Genomic DNA, 17,408 nt, shown 5'->3' with positions numbered 1-17,408 from the left:
AACAATATCTAACAATAATATTCTTAAGTAAGAGCCAAAAGTGTTCCGTCAGGTGTAGAATTGAGTGGTTTTGCTGGCTGCTTTTAAAAGAAAACCAATTGCAGGCGCCTGGGTGGCTCAGTGGTTTAAGCCGCTGCCTTCGGCTCAGGTCATGATCTCAGGGTCCTGGGATCGAGTCCCGCATCGGGCTCTCTGCTTGGCAGGGAGCCTGCTTCCTCCTCCCTCTCTCTGCCTGCCTCTCTGCCTACTTGTGATCTCTCTCTCTCTCTCTCTCTGTCAAATAAATAAATAAATAATCTAAAAAAAAAAAAAAAAAAAAAGAAAACCAATTGCATAGCTAGCCGTGATCGCCCCTTTCGGTGCCGAGTTGCCTTTTGTTTTGGTCTTCATTCTCCCCGAAACTGCTGAGGGAGAAACCCACCACAAAGTCACAATCGCCATCTTTTGCTCTGAATGCACTTAAGTAGTCTTTGCAAAAATGCATAAGGCCATCCTGTTTGGACACATCATCAGGTTTTCCCATGGACGTAGTTAGATCACAGACGAATCTCTTTCTGTCTGAAGTTTGAGGCCGCCATGCTTCTCACTGCTCTCGCCAGGAGACAGTAAAATTGTCCGGAGCCGTCATTTAAAGGAAGAGTTGACTGTGGGTGCAGACTTCTCAGAGCATGGCTAAGGTTAAAAATGAGAAGTAACATCAGAAGAAAACGTTGGAACAGGCTAAACGAGTTTTCAGAATCTTTTCTGGCTTACCAGGGGCCAGAGGTATGGAATGTAGAAGGTTTGGGGGATTATCTCACACTAAGGCATTAAAAGATCAGGTTGTTGGAGGATTTTGATTTGGGATCTCACACTTTTTTTTTTTTTCCTTTGTAAGCGTTGCGCAACAAAGCATCAAATCTTGGAAGAGTTTTTTTTTTGGGGGGGGTGGTCTCTAACTTCTCTTGATGTTTGCTTCTAAGCTGGGCGCTCAACCCACCTAGCCGGCCCGCTGCTAGGGTCAGAGAACCCTTCACCCTGTGGTTTTCAGGATTCATCCCTGTAGTTGACTTGAGTTTCTATAAATATCTTTAATAGAGACGGTGAAGGGAAGTGGGTCAACCAAATCCTTAAATCATGGCACAGAAACCAGCGATGCTTGGAAACATATGGCTCATGACCCAGAGAAAGGATTTCCTATGCTTGGATGCGTTGAGAACTGTGGTCCCGGAGTATCTGGATAGGCAGGGAGGCTCCTGAAACCAGCAGGTAGCCGTCATCTGCGCGGTAACGTTGAGACCGCTCTGGAAAACACCAGTTTGACCTTGAGGGAGTGGTTCTAATGAATAAAACCCTCTATAGAACTAGTCATGGCCAGTAAGGAAAAGCATTCTATTTTCATTTTCATTCCAGAAAGTCACCAAAATGTCAGCTAGATGGACTTGGGAGTGTCATGCTTACTTTTAAATGTGGAGGGATACCTTTTTATGAATTGGGCTCGAGCTCAAGTTTCTCTTTCTGGCACAAACGTTGGTTGCAGACAGGGAACGGGTGAAAATCCTGATGCCACACTGCATACAGCTGTGGCCATGTGGTGGGTTTTCTTCCCTCTTAGGTATTTTTTTTCTCTCCTCTTTAATATATATCTTTTTTTTTAAATGGTAAATGCTTCTTTTTTTTTTTTTTAAAGATTTTATTTATTTGACAGACAGAGATCACAGGTAGGCCGAGAGGCAGGCAGTGAGAGGGGAAGGGAAGCAGGCTCTCCAGAGAGCCCGATGCGGGGCTCGATCCCAGGACCCCCGGGGATCATGACCCAAGCTGAAGGCAGAGGCTTTAACCCACTGAGCCACCCAGGCGCCCCTTTAATAAATATCTTATGATACGTATCTAACATATAATTATATACCAGTATTATCATATATATACTTTAAGTCTAGCTCGCTAGCTAGAGATAGCGTGAAAGACAAATACTAAAGAAAGCGAATGCAACAGAGACCACGGGCTGGTCCTCTGACGGTGTTCTGCCGGGGTGGGGTCAGTGAACTTGAGCCGGCCTGTGATGCCCCACAAGGGGGTCCCCCACTGAAGGAAGGAGTTTGCAGGGACGGAAGCCCCGCGTTCTGCAGAGAGAAAAGTCCGGACCAGCTGAGTCACGTGCTGGGAAGGGGCTCGCGCTTGCTCTCCCCCCACCTCCCTCCCCTTCTCCTCCACATCCCGTCCTCTGATGTCACAAATCTGTTCCTCCCTGGGAGAGCTGATTAGCATTCAGTGGGTGCAGTTGGCCGGGAGCAAGCGGCGCGGGCAGGCGGGCGGGGGCGCGGCCGTCCCCCGGGGAGCCGCAGTGGGACTGGGCGCAGGATGGCCGCGTTCTAACTGGGATCCTCGCTGACGTGTGCCTGCCGGCTCCTTGGCAGCCGTCTTTGTGGACCAGTAGGCAGAGGGGAAACGGACGCTGCCGAGCCTTTTGCATCTTGGAAGGGACTGTAATCTACCGTAGGGAAGAACAGAACCTCTCAATCACGCGGTGTAAATAAGAGACGGAGGGGAGCCCAAAAGAAAAGGAAGAGGAGGGGAAAAGTGTGTATTGGGGAGCGGGGAAAAGCATTTTTGGTGGATGGTATGAAGCCAGCCATGGAAACTGCTGCCGAGGAAAATACTGAACAAAGCCAAGAGAGAAAAGGTACCCAGCGCTCTGACAATAGCCTGTTTCCAGCTTTTCACTGGGGTGCTTTCAAAGGGGTAGCCCGGTTTTGTGTCTCTTGGAAAATAGCTCTGAAACAATCCCTCTGGCATGGTCTGCTTTCAGGGTGGTTTTTGCCTGTAGGCTGATGTTAAATTAATAGAGCAGCCTTTCTTCAGCCCAGTCCTGTTCCAGATCTTCTTACCTAGTGTGGGATTTCCCAGGATGTCCGCAGTTTGTCACCTTGGGTAGCTGAACTGGGGAAACGGTCTTTTTGGTTTTTTTTTTTTTTTTTTTCATTAATATAATGAGTCATAACTTAGGTCCCACGTTCTGCATGTTATATTCCAGGGGCATGGAATGCGTTGTTTTCTGCTAATTCTGGGGAAGAACTGGGGGGGGGGGGGGGCGTAAACTAAATGGCTTTGGTTCCGCTAATGCTGTAGTGATTTTGGACATTTTCTAGTTTTCTTATTGAGTATGATAGTTCTTTCCATGCATCGGGTCCTGACTGTGACATGTGATAACCATTTACAGTGGGAGCTGCAGAGAGGGGACATCAGCTCTGTGGTCCTGGTGCTGATGTAGAGGGGTGGGGGGGGGGGTCCCCTGCCCTTTATGACTTGGAGATTTGGAGGAGGAGAATTGGTAAAGGTCCTGTCCCTACAGGGGAATCTTATCACAATGCTGACACAGGGAATGGCCTTTTCAGAGTAATAAGTGTTTTGCAGTAAGAAAATGACAGAAAGTAGAAGACAAAATTCATCTGTTTTTTTCCTAGATAAAAACTGATCTCAAGCGCGATAGCCCATAGAACGCGCTCAGCCACTGTTAAATTACAATGCAGTGAGATGCCGCTCACCTGTCTCCCGCAGGCAAAGTTACAGACCCTCCTAAGGCGCAGGAACGCGTACTACACCTGCAGTGGCTCTAATATCACCAGCCTTCATGCCAAGGTTATTTCCCACGGCCCTGAGATCGACCGACAGGGACAAAACAATAGTGATTTTGCAGGGCGGGAGCACAACTCCGTTTGACTTAGGAAGATGTTTGAAATAGCCAACCATTTTACGCCTACAAACATGGCAAATTCATGTGCTTGAGCCTAACAGCAGGCTTGGGTAGAAAGCTGCTTGTGTTTATGCAGAATTTCTCCCGTACACGGTACTTTAATAACATCATTTCGTAAGCAGCGCAATTTCATTATTTCAACTAATTAAATTTCAGAGTCTGATGACATCTGCATAACATGAAGTTTGCCATTGTAACCATTTTGAAGTGTGTATTTCAGTGCCGTTAAGTATTGTAATTTTAAAATTGGCAGTTAAATTCAATCCCTGCATGAAACCTCCCCCCCACCAATGAAACAAAACAGAAACTTTGTCTTTTCTCGTATGTCTGTATTTTTAATTTATATGAGTGGCCAAAGAGCAATAAGAGAAGTTCTGGGGAGTATTTATGAAGCTGAGGAATGGAGATAAAAGTAACGATTGATTTCCGTGATGATGAGAGATGAAGTTTTTGCAAGGGCCTAATCACGTACTAGTCTCTCATGGTTCACAGAGATGTTTTCCTAAAACAGATGATTTCATGTAGTGCCCACTTTTTTATTAATATGGTATTTGCCATATTAATAAAGTAACCATTGAAAAACCATTAATAAAACATCTGCAAAACCATACCTTTTTTGTTTTCCTCTCCAAAAGCAAGCGAGGGCCAGGAAACCAGGATAAAATCCTTACTGCACAACTGCATAGCTCTTCCTCATTTAGTTACGGACGGCTGTTATTTTACAGCAATTAAATACTATTTAACACCAGATCTGCGGGCTGTACTACCGGCATCGACCGTCTGTAGGCAAAACCTCGTTAGCTAGTTAGCCACGGTTTCAGAGACAAAATCAGAAGCAAGAGACAATGCCTGGAGGAACTTTAAAAATTGCCAACATGGATAAACACTAGCTGTGGAGGTCATTTGGAAATGGCAGGGGAACACAAGCAGCCACATGTAGAGTTCAGTCGTGAGTAAGCACACGGGCCCGGGCGTGTGTGTCTGCTGCCACCACGGGGGCTGCGGTCACTACGGGACCACTTATGCCGATCTGGAGGATGGCTTATCTGCTCCTCTTAATTTAGATGAACAAGTTCACATGCCAGCTGCACCCAAGTCAAAAACCCAGACAAGTATCATCTTCATCATTTCCCCGTTTGCTCGCCCATTGTCATTCTGGGCAAACACACATGCACACACACACACGCACGCACACACAGGCATGCAGTGACCGTCACAAATGTTTCTGCCTGCCTGTCACTCCGATTTCATTTGAAATATACAAGATAAATGTTGATTTCTTTGAAATGTACGTTGAAAATTTTGACATCATTGGAGAAGGCATTATATAATTCTTGAGCTGGTGGATCTGGGTTTTTTTGTGTTTTTCTTTTAAGCCTTTCAGCAAGGGATTTAATTTCCGAAATCTAATCCTGTACATTTTGTCACTTCCCACACCGTTTTTCACGCACATCTATTTTTTGCCCCCTCTCTGCTCCTCCTTTCCCACTTGTTTTTAGTAGTTGGTGCTAAGTGTTATACCTACCTCTTAATCTGGGGTCTTATTGCCCAGTGCGAATTTAGCTTTGGATCATTACTTCTTTGGAGAATTATTTGGATTATGATTAAGAATAGAAATTAAACTTTATAAATTGACCTCAACTTCGTTAGCTGGCCTCACTTCCTTCAGCAGGACAAAGAGAGCTGTTTCTTTAAACCGGGAGGACTTTGTTCCTATTTCAACAAAAAACATAATCCAAATCCCTAAAAAATGTATGCGTGTGTGTGTGTGTGTGTGTGTGTGTGTGTGTGTGTGTGTGTGTTTGAAACTGCCTCATGGCTCTTCCCACAGAACACTACTTAGATGGTCAAAATTCCCCCAGAAGTACTCAGGAGATATGCGGAAATGTTTAGGGACGGCAAGCTGGTCTTCTCAGATGGCTGTAAGAAATGCCACAGGTTATTACAAATAACGGTCTTTACATGGGACACATTCAGTGGAAGCATGAGGACTGAATAAAGAGTTTCACTGAAGTGAGGTTAGTGGAAGGACTGAATAGGACAGAATCAAAGAACCAGATCATGAGCCTCACCAATCAAGACATTTCTATTTATTTCTCTGGAGGATTACTTGATGTCCATTCATTTGTGAAAGCCAGTGCATCTCGAAGTGCTGGGAGTGCTCAGTCAAGGGGTAGAGAAACAATTGATTCAATTGCTGTGCTGTGCGAAAAAAAATCTGTGATGCAAATTGTTTTTATTACATGTAGGGAATTGGAATCTACTGGAACCATTAGAGTCGAGGTAGTTAAAGTGCCTGGAATTACCACTGAAATAATTTGGAGAGCTCCAGGCATCAAACCAAAAAGGACGAACAACGTAGCAAATGGGAAATAATGTGTAATTGGAAAAAAAAACTCTAGGATGTAAGCACCGTAAGAAACGAATTCAGATTGTTGACTTGGGTAGAGAAACTGACACGTTCATTTAAATTTTTGGATCAAATGTCATGTCTTACGTGTTTAGGTTGGGTTTTGTTTGTTGCGGTTTAAATGCGTGCACTCTGGGCCCTATCTTCTTTTTTTTTAGGAAGAAAACTCTTCCAGAATATATCGCCTGTGAGCTAAAAACCCTGAGGGACACATTTAATGTGTCATGCTCTTCCTGGTGATGTAGGTGTGATTCGATTTTGAGATTTTTTATTGACAATTTCTAACTTGATTATGTGAGTTCTGTACAGAGAAAGTTTTAGATGTAGTTTTTCCCTCGAAGGATCTGCCAAGGAGGACATTTGAAGAGAGGGTGTTTGGGGACTAGGCTGTAGAGAAAGGCCTGCCAGGCCAGATGGTGCTGGACGTATGTGGTAGGTATGAGACAGCTTGCTTTTACCTTATTTTATTTTACTTTATTTTTTTTAGAAAGTTAAGCGTGGTGAAGATCTCAATGAGCCATTTGGCGCATCTCCTACTTTTATACGGTTGCTTCCATTAGCATATTTTGTAAGGCTTGGCCTTGCTATTTCAGGAGACAAAGAATTCCCACCCCTTTCTGGAAATTTAGATTTGCCTTGCTTGAAATTGGGTGGAAACCTCAAGTTCCGATTGTCCTGTTATGAATCGCGTTTTTCCGTGACTTGAAACTACAAGTCAATTTAGAGTAAATCATCTTGATGGCATGACTTGGGAGCCTTGATGTATCAGAGAACGTGTGCAACAGCCAGTGAGCGTCCCCACGATGTAAATTTCCCCTCACTGGGACTTGGTGATGGATGGGATTGTTCCAGAGACACGTTCTTGCTTTTTTCTCCTTGGGACCAAATGTCCAGCCCTGTGAGATGGCCGGCCAGGAATGGGGATGGCTGTGGGATGGAGGAACTAGGCGACACACACTCGCTTGTAAGAAAGGGAGGCTCCAAATGTGCCGGGTTATTCATTCACTCGCTCATTTACTAATACTCTCCTCTGAAACATCACCCGTCCTCTATCCTCCCAGCACGCTGCACAGGAGTACAGGGTCCCTTAACTCATCTTAGGGACCATTACGTATAGTAGGATCTTGGTATCAACCGTAATTTTGCCATCTCAGTGGTGGATTGCATAGCAGGACGGCAGTAGCAGAGGGGAGAACTTTCCTCTTCAGCCTGCCCAGGGACCTGTCTCTTCCAGACACCTGTGGAAAAGAGAAAATAAACTAACTTCCTGTCTTGGAGGCCAACTGGATTAGTGGCGTTGACTTCTTTCTATATCCAAGCCTTACCAGCCACATTCCGTAGCCAGGGTCAGCACACTTCATCCATGAAGGGCCAGGGAATAAGTATTTCAGGCTTTGTAGGCCACACAGCCTCTGTTGTAACTACTCAGATCTCAGCTGTAGCGTGAAACAGCCGTGGATAGTATATGAACCAATAAATGGGGCCAAGTGCCGATAAAACTTTATTGACAAAACAGGTGGCCATCGTTGGCTGACCTCTGCCATTTCTCATGGTGGTGTTAGGGCTTTCCTTTAATATTTGAAATAATACCCACGAATGAAGGCCGATAGATCCAGCTTTCGAAGACCTTGCCTAGGGAGTATGGTCTCTCGAAGGAAGCTCGGTTTTTGACACTTTGTTGGCTCCAGTGATAATTTCGTAGATGCCAGAAAGTAGACCGGCCCGCAGTTCAGTTAGTCCAGACTTGTCGCAGAAATACATCACACTCTCTAAGTAAATGGGGAAAAAAAGGTACAAGGCATCGTTTTGTTTTCCTCAGTTCCCCATCGTCTGCTTCATACCCACCTTTGGTGATGACCGCCCATGGTTGTGACGGTCACCATTAGCCACCACGGCTGCCCTCAGTCCCCGCTGTCCATAGTAGGTCAGATGTCACCGCCTTGGGAGGTCTCCTGCCCGTCCTTGGCTTCTGCTCCCTGGCGGGAATATTTGCCGTCCTCCCTCCGTAGGGCCTCAGCAGGGACCTTCCTGGCTGTGTGCGGACATTTTCCCATTTCTTGCCAGCTGCCCAGCGTCGACACATCGACACTGTTCTAACAGACCATTCAAGCCGAGGCTTCTCCTGGCAATCCTGTGACTCCCTCATAAACGCTGGGACCCTGGCCTTTTTAAACGAAACGTATACCGTGCTCTTGGAAATTTTAGAATTAGTCTTATATTTAACATCTCCCAAGATTTGGTTCCAAAATGGGAAATAGACATGATTTTCTTTTCTTTCACGGGGAAAAATTTACTGTTGTGAAAAGGCCTTCCCAGAAGGACTGGAAAACAGTCACCCACTTGCTGACCCCATGGCCACATCTGCTGGAGGGGCCGTGTTTACGCTATTTACGCTGACCTGGCCGTGTTTACGCTGAACTAAGCATGTCTGGCATGGCTGCCATGTTTGGGTCAGAAAACCTAGAAGCTTTGGGCAGTCCCTGGTTCTTTATTGTCCTTGCCTAGCAGCCTGTGCCTGATTGCCTGACTGTCTGGAGACTTCCCCACGCATGAGGAGAGGAGAACAGAGAATGGCTGTGTCCGTGCAGAGACGCATGGCCTGGCCTGGGTGAGGTCAGTGTGGTGGGGGACCCGGAGGTCCGTGTCTTGGTCCACAGGGTCCCAGGGTGCTGCCTTGCCTTCAACCAGATACTGTCCCAGCAGACATCTGATGGGGCACCTGCTGTGCGTTGGGCATGGCAGAGAGAGAAAAACGGTATTTAGAGGACGATGACAAATTTCCAGATCAAAAGTGCTCGAGTGAAGACTGGGCATCGTTGCGCTGAGACAACATAGCCCAACCCGCATCCGAGAGAGCATCTCCTGGGCAGGGACGCGGAGCTCTAAACCCAGGGCAACTTGAGAGTTAAGTCCTTTCCAGAACCCTGAGATAACACCAGGCACTTGGGACCTGCGCCCTTTCTTGGGGAGGCACAGAAGCACAGCTCACCTCCGCACCGACCTCAGAGAATCTCCTGTCGGGCGGACCGCTGCCTCCGCGAAAGAGCAGGGGTTTGGAGCAGCTGCGCCCGCCACAGGGGGCCGGCCTGGTGGTCTCGAGGCCTGTCTTCTGTTGTCACACGGCCCAGGCGCGGCCCCGGGCTCCTCCTCCCCTAGCTGCATGATCAGGGGGGCGGGCGACTGACCTTCTTCTTGCCCTCGTTCCCTCCATCTGGAAAGGTAGACTCCTCAGAGCCCCGATGTCATAGGACATTGGGGGCAGACATCGTGACCTTGGATGATGGAGGGAACAGGTGCAGCGCGCTTGGCATGGCGCCTGGCGTCTCACCAGCGCCCCGTAAGCATGGGCTGACCACCAGGCAGCAGTGAGCAGGTCCTTGCGCAGGTCTGACCTTGCTCTAGCATCCGTTTTTTTTTTTTTTTTAAGATTTTATTTATTTATTTGATAGAGATTGTAACTAGTCAGAGAGGCAGGCAGGGAGAGAGAGGAGGAAGCAGGCTCCCTGCTGAGCAGAGAGCCCGATGCGGGGTTCGATCCCAGGACCCTGGGATCATGACCTGAGCTGAAGGCAGAGACTTAACCCACTGAGCCACCCAGGCGCCCCCCGTTTTTTTTTTTAACCCCTTTTGAACATCTTTAAACGTCTTTGCATGTCCTTAAAGAGTTGGTGGGAGCCATCAAGGCTTTCCCTGAAACAGCACCCAGAAAAGCCCCCACTCACCAGTGGGAGAGAACCCTGGGAGCTTTCGGAGACTGCACACACTTCCAAGGGGGTTCTGTGAAGGCTTTGCGAGGTGCTCCGTGCCCCTGGTCAGACGTTTGCTTTGTCTGTGGCTGTTGGCTCTGGGGCCCCGTGGAGCATTCTGACCGCCTGCTGATGGAATCATGGCCGCTGTCAACATCAGAATCCCTTTTTCTCCTTAAATATTTGTGCCCCCGAAACCCTTGTGAGGTTCTGTGTGATTGGCATACGTGAACTGGCCATACTTGACCTTCTTAGCTCTTAGGGATTTTAAGACTGTGGCTGCACTCATAGTTACGAGCAGCCTTTTCTGGGTCAGGCACGTGGGCAGACCCGTAGCTTTCTCTCCAGTCCCTTAAGAAGTAGGAAAGAGAGTCCTTTTATGACACAGGGACCCATGTCCCCAGGAGGCCACTCGTCACCATGTGTGTGAGGAAGCAGGGGTTGGAGCCCAAGACCGTCAGCCTATTTTCTCTAAAACACTGGGAGGTCATCGGAACAGGATTTAATCCAGAACATTCTGGACTCCGAGGTACTGAGCTTAAGACGAGCTGACAGAGAATACTGCAGGTGTCAGTGGGAGGACAGGAGTTTGGTCCAAGATTCAGCAAGTCATGGGCCCACTGGCCAGGTTTTCAAGGCTGTAGCCGGGCCCCACCACGGAGGCCGTGATTATGACGCTCTGTTGGTCCAAAAGGGAAACAACCAGAAAGACCAGCAGTCTCGGGAGAAGCCAGATTTCCACCCTAAATAGCGTCTGCCCAAAGTGAGTGTTCTGAGGGGCGGGGTGGAGGCGGGGGGACATCCTGGTGACAAAAAGAAAGGAAAAGGCGGTTTGGGTGAGTTTTGTCAACGTCAAGAACGGAGGAGACGGCAGCGTTCTCGATGCTTCCTGCCTTGGTGATCAGCCGGTACGGAAAGGTTGCATTTCAGTCGCGTGTTTTTTAAACTCGTCGTTTCCTTTAACTGTATGGGAAGAGAGTAAATGCTGATGTAGAACCTTTGCTGGAGATAGAGACACTGACTCTTTGCCACCTGAAATTGGCAGTGAACAGCAGAGCTGAAATGGAAATTGGCAGGTACCACTGGATGTACCCAGGCTCAAAGAACCACCAGTACCGTCCCGTGCCGACCCTGGGGGACAGGGCTAGCCCCTTGAGCAGTCCAGGTAAATACAGCCTCGGGCCGAGTTCGAATAGCAAGTCAACTGTTACCTTTAATATTATTTGTAATGGCTCTTTCAGTGTGGTGCTACTTTGTGTTCTGTTTGATGCATTAATTTGTTCGCAGGGGCGCGGGTGGAATTGGCCCTTGACGATTTTTTTAATCATCTTTTGTTTTTCTCTCCTCCTCTCCATTCCACCCCATCTTTGGCCTCTTTCTTCTCCCACCTTCCCCTTCCCTTGCCCTCACCTCCTCTTCTCAAAGGGAGCAGTGTGCAATGTCATAAAGCTTGGGGGTGACTCCAAAATTGCAAATGTCTGAACCAGTAACGGCGGGGGGGTGGCGGTGGGTGTCACGTGTGTCCTCCTCCACAACACCGAGAACCGGGCCAGGGCGCTCCAGGAGCCTTGGCTCCAAGAGGACCGGGAGTGTCCCCAGGTGGCTTCCCGGCCCCACTGCTTTGCAGCAGTCTGTTTGAACATCATTGTCTTTGAGAAGGAAAAATCCAAGCCCATGGCATGAGGATCGGATAACTGTACTCGATCCCGTCAGGTAGGTCCGGTGGGTCTGGTTTCTAGTTTCCTGGCTCGCAAGGAACACTGGTCCCCCAGGACTGCGAGGTTCTAGGTTGGAGTGAGACGGGGAGGGGGCCCAGAAGCGGGGACAACGCCCACCCTCCCCCTTCCCAAAGACTACAACTATCTTAGGACCCGGCTCAGTTAGTGAAAAGTCAGAGGACTTCAAGTTATTTATAACTTCAAGTTATTTAAAATGTGGATCGAAGGGGACGGTGGCGGTTTTTCGTGATTTCTTAGTGTTCCTTCGTGTTACTTCTCCCAAATGGGTGCACTGCATACTTTTTCAGGAATCGGTCAGAAATGATCGCGTAGAATCTACAGTTCAAGAAAGAGCAACCCCGAGGTACAATACAGGGCATGCATTGAGTTCCAAAGTCTAGCACCTATCATCAGTTTGATACAACTTTTTCCTTCAAAACCCATATTGTGGCTTCAGGTTAATTAACATGAAGTCCGATTTCGGATTTCTGCATCTTGAATTATGCATTTTGTTTTTTGACCTACGGCCGTCAGGCACCAGCAATGTGTGTGCGCGCACGCGCGTGGTCCAGTTAGAAACAGCGAGCGAGAAGTGACATGGACATCTGTTCTCATAGATCCTTGAAGGGATGGAGAGGGTTCCGGAATCTTGATTGAAGAATTGCTGTTAGACATGATCTATTCGTGTAGTGCAATACTATTCAGCAGTAAAGTAGAAAGAGATGTTACGCCTTATAACTTGGGTGAATCTCAAAAACATTACACCGAGTGAAAGAAGCCAGACTTAAAAGACCAACTATTGTCTGATTCCATTTATATTATATTTCCAGAATTAATAAATGCACAGAGACAGAACATGGATTCCTGTTTGTCAGAGGCTGGAGGAAAGGGAGTGTGGGCCGTGACTGCTAATGGTTACAAGGGATCCTTTTTGGAGTGATGGGAAGGTTTAAAAGTTACGTTGCGGTGATGTTCACACAACTCAGAGCCATCGAACTGCACACCTGGCGCAGGTGAATTGTATGGGTAAAGGGTATCTCATGCTGTTTTTAAAAAGCGCCCCCCCCCCACCGGCCCCAGGACCTTTAGATATGCACAGTTTGCAGGGGAGGGGAGATATTTGGTACCAGGACAAGAAAGCTTCCAAGTTACCAGAAACTGCTAGAAAGCGCCAAGTAATCTCAGATCTGAACCGGTTTTGCTGCCGGGTGAGCCATACCAAACCCCCCCACCCAATCCTGCGTTTTGAGAGCTTTTGGAATTCTGGAACGCTCTGAGGAGAAATGCAGAAGTCTGACAGTATCCCGTTGCCGGTGAGACTTCATGTGAGAATTCTGTGAACAAGGAAGCAGGCTCTTGTCTGAGGGTGAGAAAACAAAAGCCCTAAACCTGATTTCTAGAATCATCTTCCAAGATCCTGCAGTGGCTTTTTCAAAGCGCACACAGTCTGACCTTTTTGTCTGGACTGACTGCGGTCCCTCGGACGCACGTGCCTCCTGGGCACACACCCTGGGGACGGTTTATGGCTGGAACAAGCCACGTGGCCCTGGTGCGAGGGGACCCGACCCAGCCGAGTGAGCGCCTTCCCAGTCGCTTGGAGAGTCTGCTGGCTCTTACATCAACGCAGTTGCCATTCTGTACTTAGATCCCAAACCAGATGGTGTGACGGAAAAAATAGAGAATTCCATATGGCTCTGGCGTGTCCCCTCCTCCCCCCTCCCCGAGTTCTCAGTTTCTTTTCACGGGGCGGGGAAGAGGTTTCCAGAGAGGCCGAGCTGATCTCTGCCAAAGGAAAATGCCCGTCCTGTACGCGGCTGGGGCAGCAGTGAGCCCCTCCGCCTGCTGCCCCAACTGGCTTTCCCAGTGGGGCTGCTTGACGCTGGTGTAGACGGTGTGGTGCAGGCTTCCGAGTGGAGGCCCAGAGGCTGGATCCTCTGCTCCGAGTGCGATCTGCGGACCGGCCTCACCTGGAACCTGTGACAAATGCAGAGACTCGGGCCCCAACCCAAACCTGCTGGCTCACAGCTCGCATCTCAGCAGGATTTCCAGATGGTTCCAACAACACGCGTTAAAGTTGAGAAGCACTAGCTTAGAGGAAGTCCCAAGTAGTAAGAAGGGAGACCTGGAAAGGAATTGAAGAAGGGATTTTTTATCCTCTAGAGATCTAGAAGTCTCTTTCTCTTTGCAAAGGCTGAGGACTGCCCGGGGGCTTCACTCCTCCCCGTCTGTCTGTGGAGAGGCCTGTCATCGAGGCCCTGAGTCCTGGTTAGTTTGAAGGACGGTGACCTTGGGTTCTCTCTTCTGCTTGTCTGAGGCCAGGCCTCCTGGGGGACCTTGCTTTCAAGTCTTGGTGAAGGGGGGTGGGGGAGGGGCAGCGCAAGCGGGACAGGTCTGTCTCCTTGTGGCAAGGAGAGGGCGAGGGGACCGCTGGTGCAAGCTTAGGAGAGACTCTCAAATGTCCCTCGTCGCCTTCTTACTATACCCCAGTGCCTGGCTAGATGCTGGTACTTCCTCTAGGCTCCGGGCAAATGCCCCAAGGCAGACCCTTCACGCAGCAAAACCATCTCCTTCGCCAGTCACCAGTCCCCTCTCTGCCCGTTTCCCAAATCCGAATTGTTCTGGTGCTCGGTTCGAGAAGGCCGTAGATCATTCCAGAAACCCAAGGAGCATGCGCGCGCATGCCCTCTCACCCATGGTCACGGTCGAGTTCTGGGGAGCTGCCCTGGTGTGACCCAGGAAGGCGAGCCCCCTCACATCTCCAGCCTGTACCCCTCATGCGTTTTGGCTTAAACCAGGGTTCACCGTGGACGCAGGGCCACTGAATCACAGCCCAGGCCCCCGCGATGACGTTTCTGAGGGTTTGGGGGGTTTTGTGGTGCTGCTGGTGGTGGTTTGAGTTCTTGGCAGTTGGTTTCCTGCCATGGGTCAATGGTTCCATTTTTCTCATCACCTGCAGTCCTCACAAACACGTGCCGTAGACCGCGAGTCATGATTTTAGAGCTCGTTTCCCAAAGGCTGTTATTACGTCAGCCAAATAGGTATAATTTCTTGTTTATGAATGTTCGTTTTTTATCAGCTGTCTTGTTGGGGTGTGATTATGCTTGATTATGGAACAGCTGCTGCCATGTTCAGGACTCCCTTTGCCTCTTGGTCTGGTGGCTGATCCCCTCAACTCCGAGCCGGCAGACAGAGAAAGGCAGAGATGAAAAGCACGTGGATCAGTATTGAAGATCCAGAGCTTTCTCTCAGACACGACATCTGGTTGTAGGGCCACCGACTTGGATTCTCCAAAGCAGCCATCCCCCCCTCCCCCGTCTCTTAGCATTAGTGACATCTGGTCTTGGCTCCCTTCATGATACCCCTCGTGTGCTGGGTTTCCGTTCGAGTTCGTGGAAATGAGTTGTGCTTTGAGACCTTTCAGCACCGTTAGGAGCTAACTGGAGATGCTGTGAAGCAGGAGGCTCGAGTCCGCCCACCGCCCCAGGCCGTGTCCTTTCGGGCGCCCCCTCCTGTTCACTCACAAATAAGCCACACACACCCACGTGTTTCCATGTCTGTCAAAAGCTTATATAAAATGGCTTTTGTGCTAAACAGAAAGCTCTGCGTGTCAGAGAGTCATGCAGGTGGGATGAGCCTTTCTCTGAAGACCGTCATGCTTGCATTTTATCTGGAAACTTCTGTGGATGGTGCTTTCCCCCCAAGGAATAATTGCAGTGGTAAAGTGTCAGGCTGGGGGACGTAAAGGGACCAAAATGAGCCTTTCACGCTCTTAAAACAACCCTGTTTACGTCCCTGTCCTCTTTCCCAGTGGTAATAAGCAGAGCTTATGGACATTCCTGGGAGGACTTGACTTAGCCCAAGCTGGTGAGGCCACCCACCGCATTTCTTGTAAATAAAATGGTATCAGAACACACCCCACCCATTCACCTAGCTCGCCTGTGGCCGCTTCCCTGCCACAACAGAATCGAGTGGTTGAAACCACAGGCTCTGAAGAGCCAGAAATATTTGCTCTCTGGCCCTTCATAGGGGAAGAAAATCCTGCCAACCCTTGACTTGAAATACTTGCATTCTTAGCCCACATTGCAGATTTAATCTATTTATGGAAGACAACACCCAGAGACTTTGCTAGTCACTCACTTTCCTGAGATCATCATCTGGGATCCCTCTCTTTCTTCTCTCCAGGCTTCAGAATCCTTGCTCCCCGAGGGGACTCGCTGTTCACAGGCTTTAGGCTAAGGCTCAGCCCTTCTTCCTAGAGCACGTTGGCCCTTTCTAGAAGCTCAGCCCCTCTGGTCTCTTTCAGGTTCTTTGAGCATCCCCGTAATGAACCAAGTCCTGTGACGTGATGTCTAGGGGCTCTTCTCATCAGCTGTGCCCTCCAGTGTCCTTCGGATTTTCTCTTCTGTGACCTATAAAGCCTGTGTCTATTTTAACCAGTGTAATATTGGGGGTCTTTTTTTTAAAAAGCTTTATGTATTTGAAAGAGTGAGAATGTGTGTGGGGAAAAGGAGTGGAGGGGAGGGAGAGAAAGAGAGAGAGAGTGTGTGTGTGTGTTAAGCAGACTCAGTGCTGAGCACAGAGCCTGATTGGGGCTTGATCTCATGACCCTGAGGTCATGACCTGAGCAGAAACCGAGAGCCGTCTGCTCAACTGACTGCAACCCCCAGGCACCCCGGTCTTTCTTTTTTTTTTTTTTTTAAGTTTTTATTTTAATCACCCAGTGCTCATCAGGACAAGTGCGCTTCTTTATCTTGGGGGTCATTTCTCTAAGTGGTGTTTCAGAGTATGAGCCTCTGATGCCCTGATTCAGAATCACTAAGGATGCTGGTTAAGCATTAAGATTCCCGGGCCCCTCCCACCTTGGGATGGGTCCCAGGAATTTGGTATGTTTTACTATGTTCCCCAGGCAATTCAGATGTGCTCTGAAGTTTGAGCGCCACGACCGTATGTGCAGAGGGTCGTAACCGTGGTTAGGAAGCTGTATCCTCGTTATACCATCTCTGGCAAAGTATCATTTCAGTTCAAGATACCTTTCTGAAATTGAAATTCAAAGGCAACTTGTATACCTGTTTATACGCACCAAGATGCCCCAAACTAAATCACCACATCGTAGCAGACCGCACTACCGAATTCGATGACCTCTTGATGTTCTTATATTGCCGTTGTGTCTTTCTGTATTAAAAAAATATGGGGATCCTGTTGGCGAGTCACTGGCAAACTCCAGAGCTGTGGCTGCTTATTTATTATCTACTGTTGCGTGGCAAGTTAATTTTGAATTTAGCAGCTAGACACAACATCTGTTATCTCTGTTTCTGCAGCTCGGGAGTCTGGGCTTGGCTTAGCAGTGTCTGGATGTCCAGTGAGGCTGCCACAAAAGTGGCGGCTGAGGCCGCAGTCTCATCGGAAGGCCCAACCGTGGAAGAATCCGCTTCCCGGCTCACTGCATGCTTGTTGGCAGGACTTGCTCCCTTACAGACTGCCGGCCCAAGACTTCTCTGGATTCTTTGCCATATGTGCTTTCCCATAGCTCCCTCATGACTTGGTAGCTGGCTTCATGAGAGAGAGCAAGTGAGCAGATGAGAGAGAAAGTTCTGGCAAGCTAGAAGTCATGGTCTTTGGAAACCTCACCAGGGAAGCACGCCCCTAGGTCCAGGCTGCACTCAGGGAGAGGGAATCACACAAGGGCGTGACCATCAGGAGGCGCGGGGACCTTCGCAAGTTTCTTAGGAGGCCGCCTGCCACAAGCCGTGTACATGTTTCCGGGTAGAAGTGCGTCCTTCCTCCCCCCAGAGCGTGGTCTT

General features: G+C 48.8%; 1 protein-coding gene across 7 annotated transcripts in view; it reads left to right on the top strand.

The window, feature by feature from the left end:
- The window catches only part of GPM6B (glycoprotein M6B), a 153,632-nt gene that overhangs the window by 109,425 nt on the left and 26,799 nt on the right, over positions 1-17,408 (top strand). For 3 of the 7 annotated variants that reach the window (XR_006816858.1, XM_045995294.1, XM_045995295.1), the window contains exons 1-2: positions 2,271-2,662; positions 10,935-11,054. The exons of 1 other annotated variant lie outside the window; for it this stretch is intronic. Coding sequence is in view for 5 of the 6 variants with exons in the window: in XM_045995294.1 (XP_045851250.1) it covers positions 2,602-2,662; positions 10,935-11,054 (181 nt within the window). In the remaining variant the exon portion in view is untranslated. Of the gene's footprint in view, positions 1-2,270; positions 2,663-10,934; positions 11,055-14,526; positions 14,532-17,408 lie in introns of those variants that run through there. 3 more of the 7 variants (XM_045995296.1, XM_045995299.1, XM_045995298.1) reach the window with 2 other exon arrangements.

This window comes from Meles meles, chromosome X (assembly GCF_922984935.1).
Source record: "Meles meles chromosome X, mMelMel3.1 paternal haplotype, whole genome shotgun sequence".
NCBI lineage: Eukaryota > Metazoa > Chordata > Mammalia > Carnivora > Mustelidae > Meles > Meles meles.
This window is presented reverse-complemented; position numbering and strand designations above follow the sequence as displayed.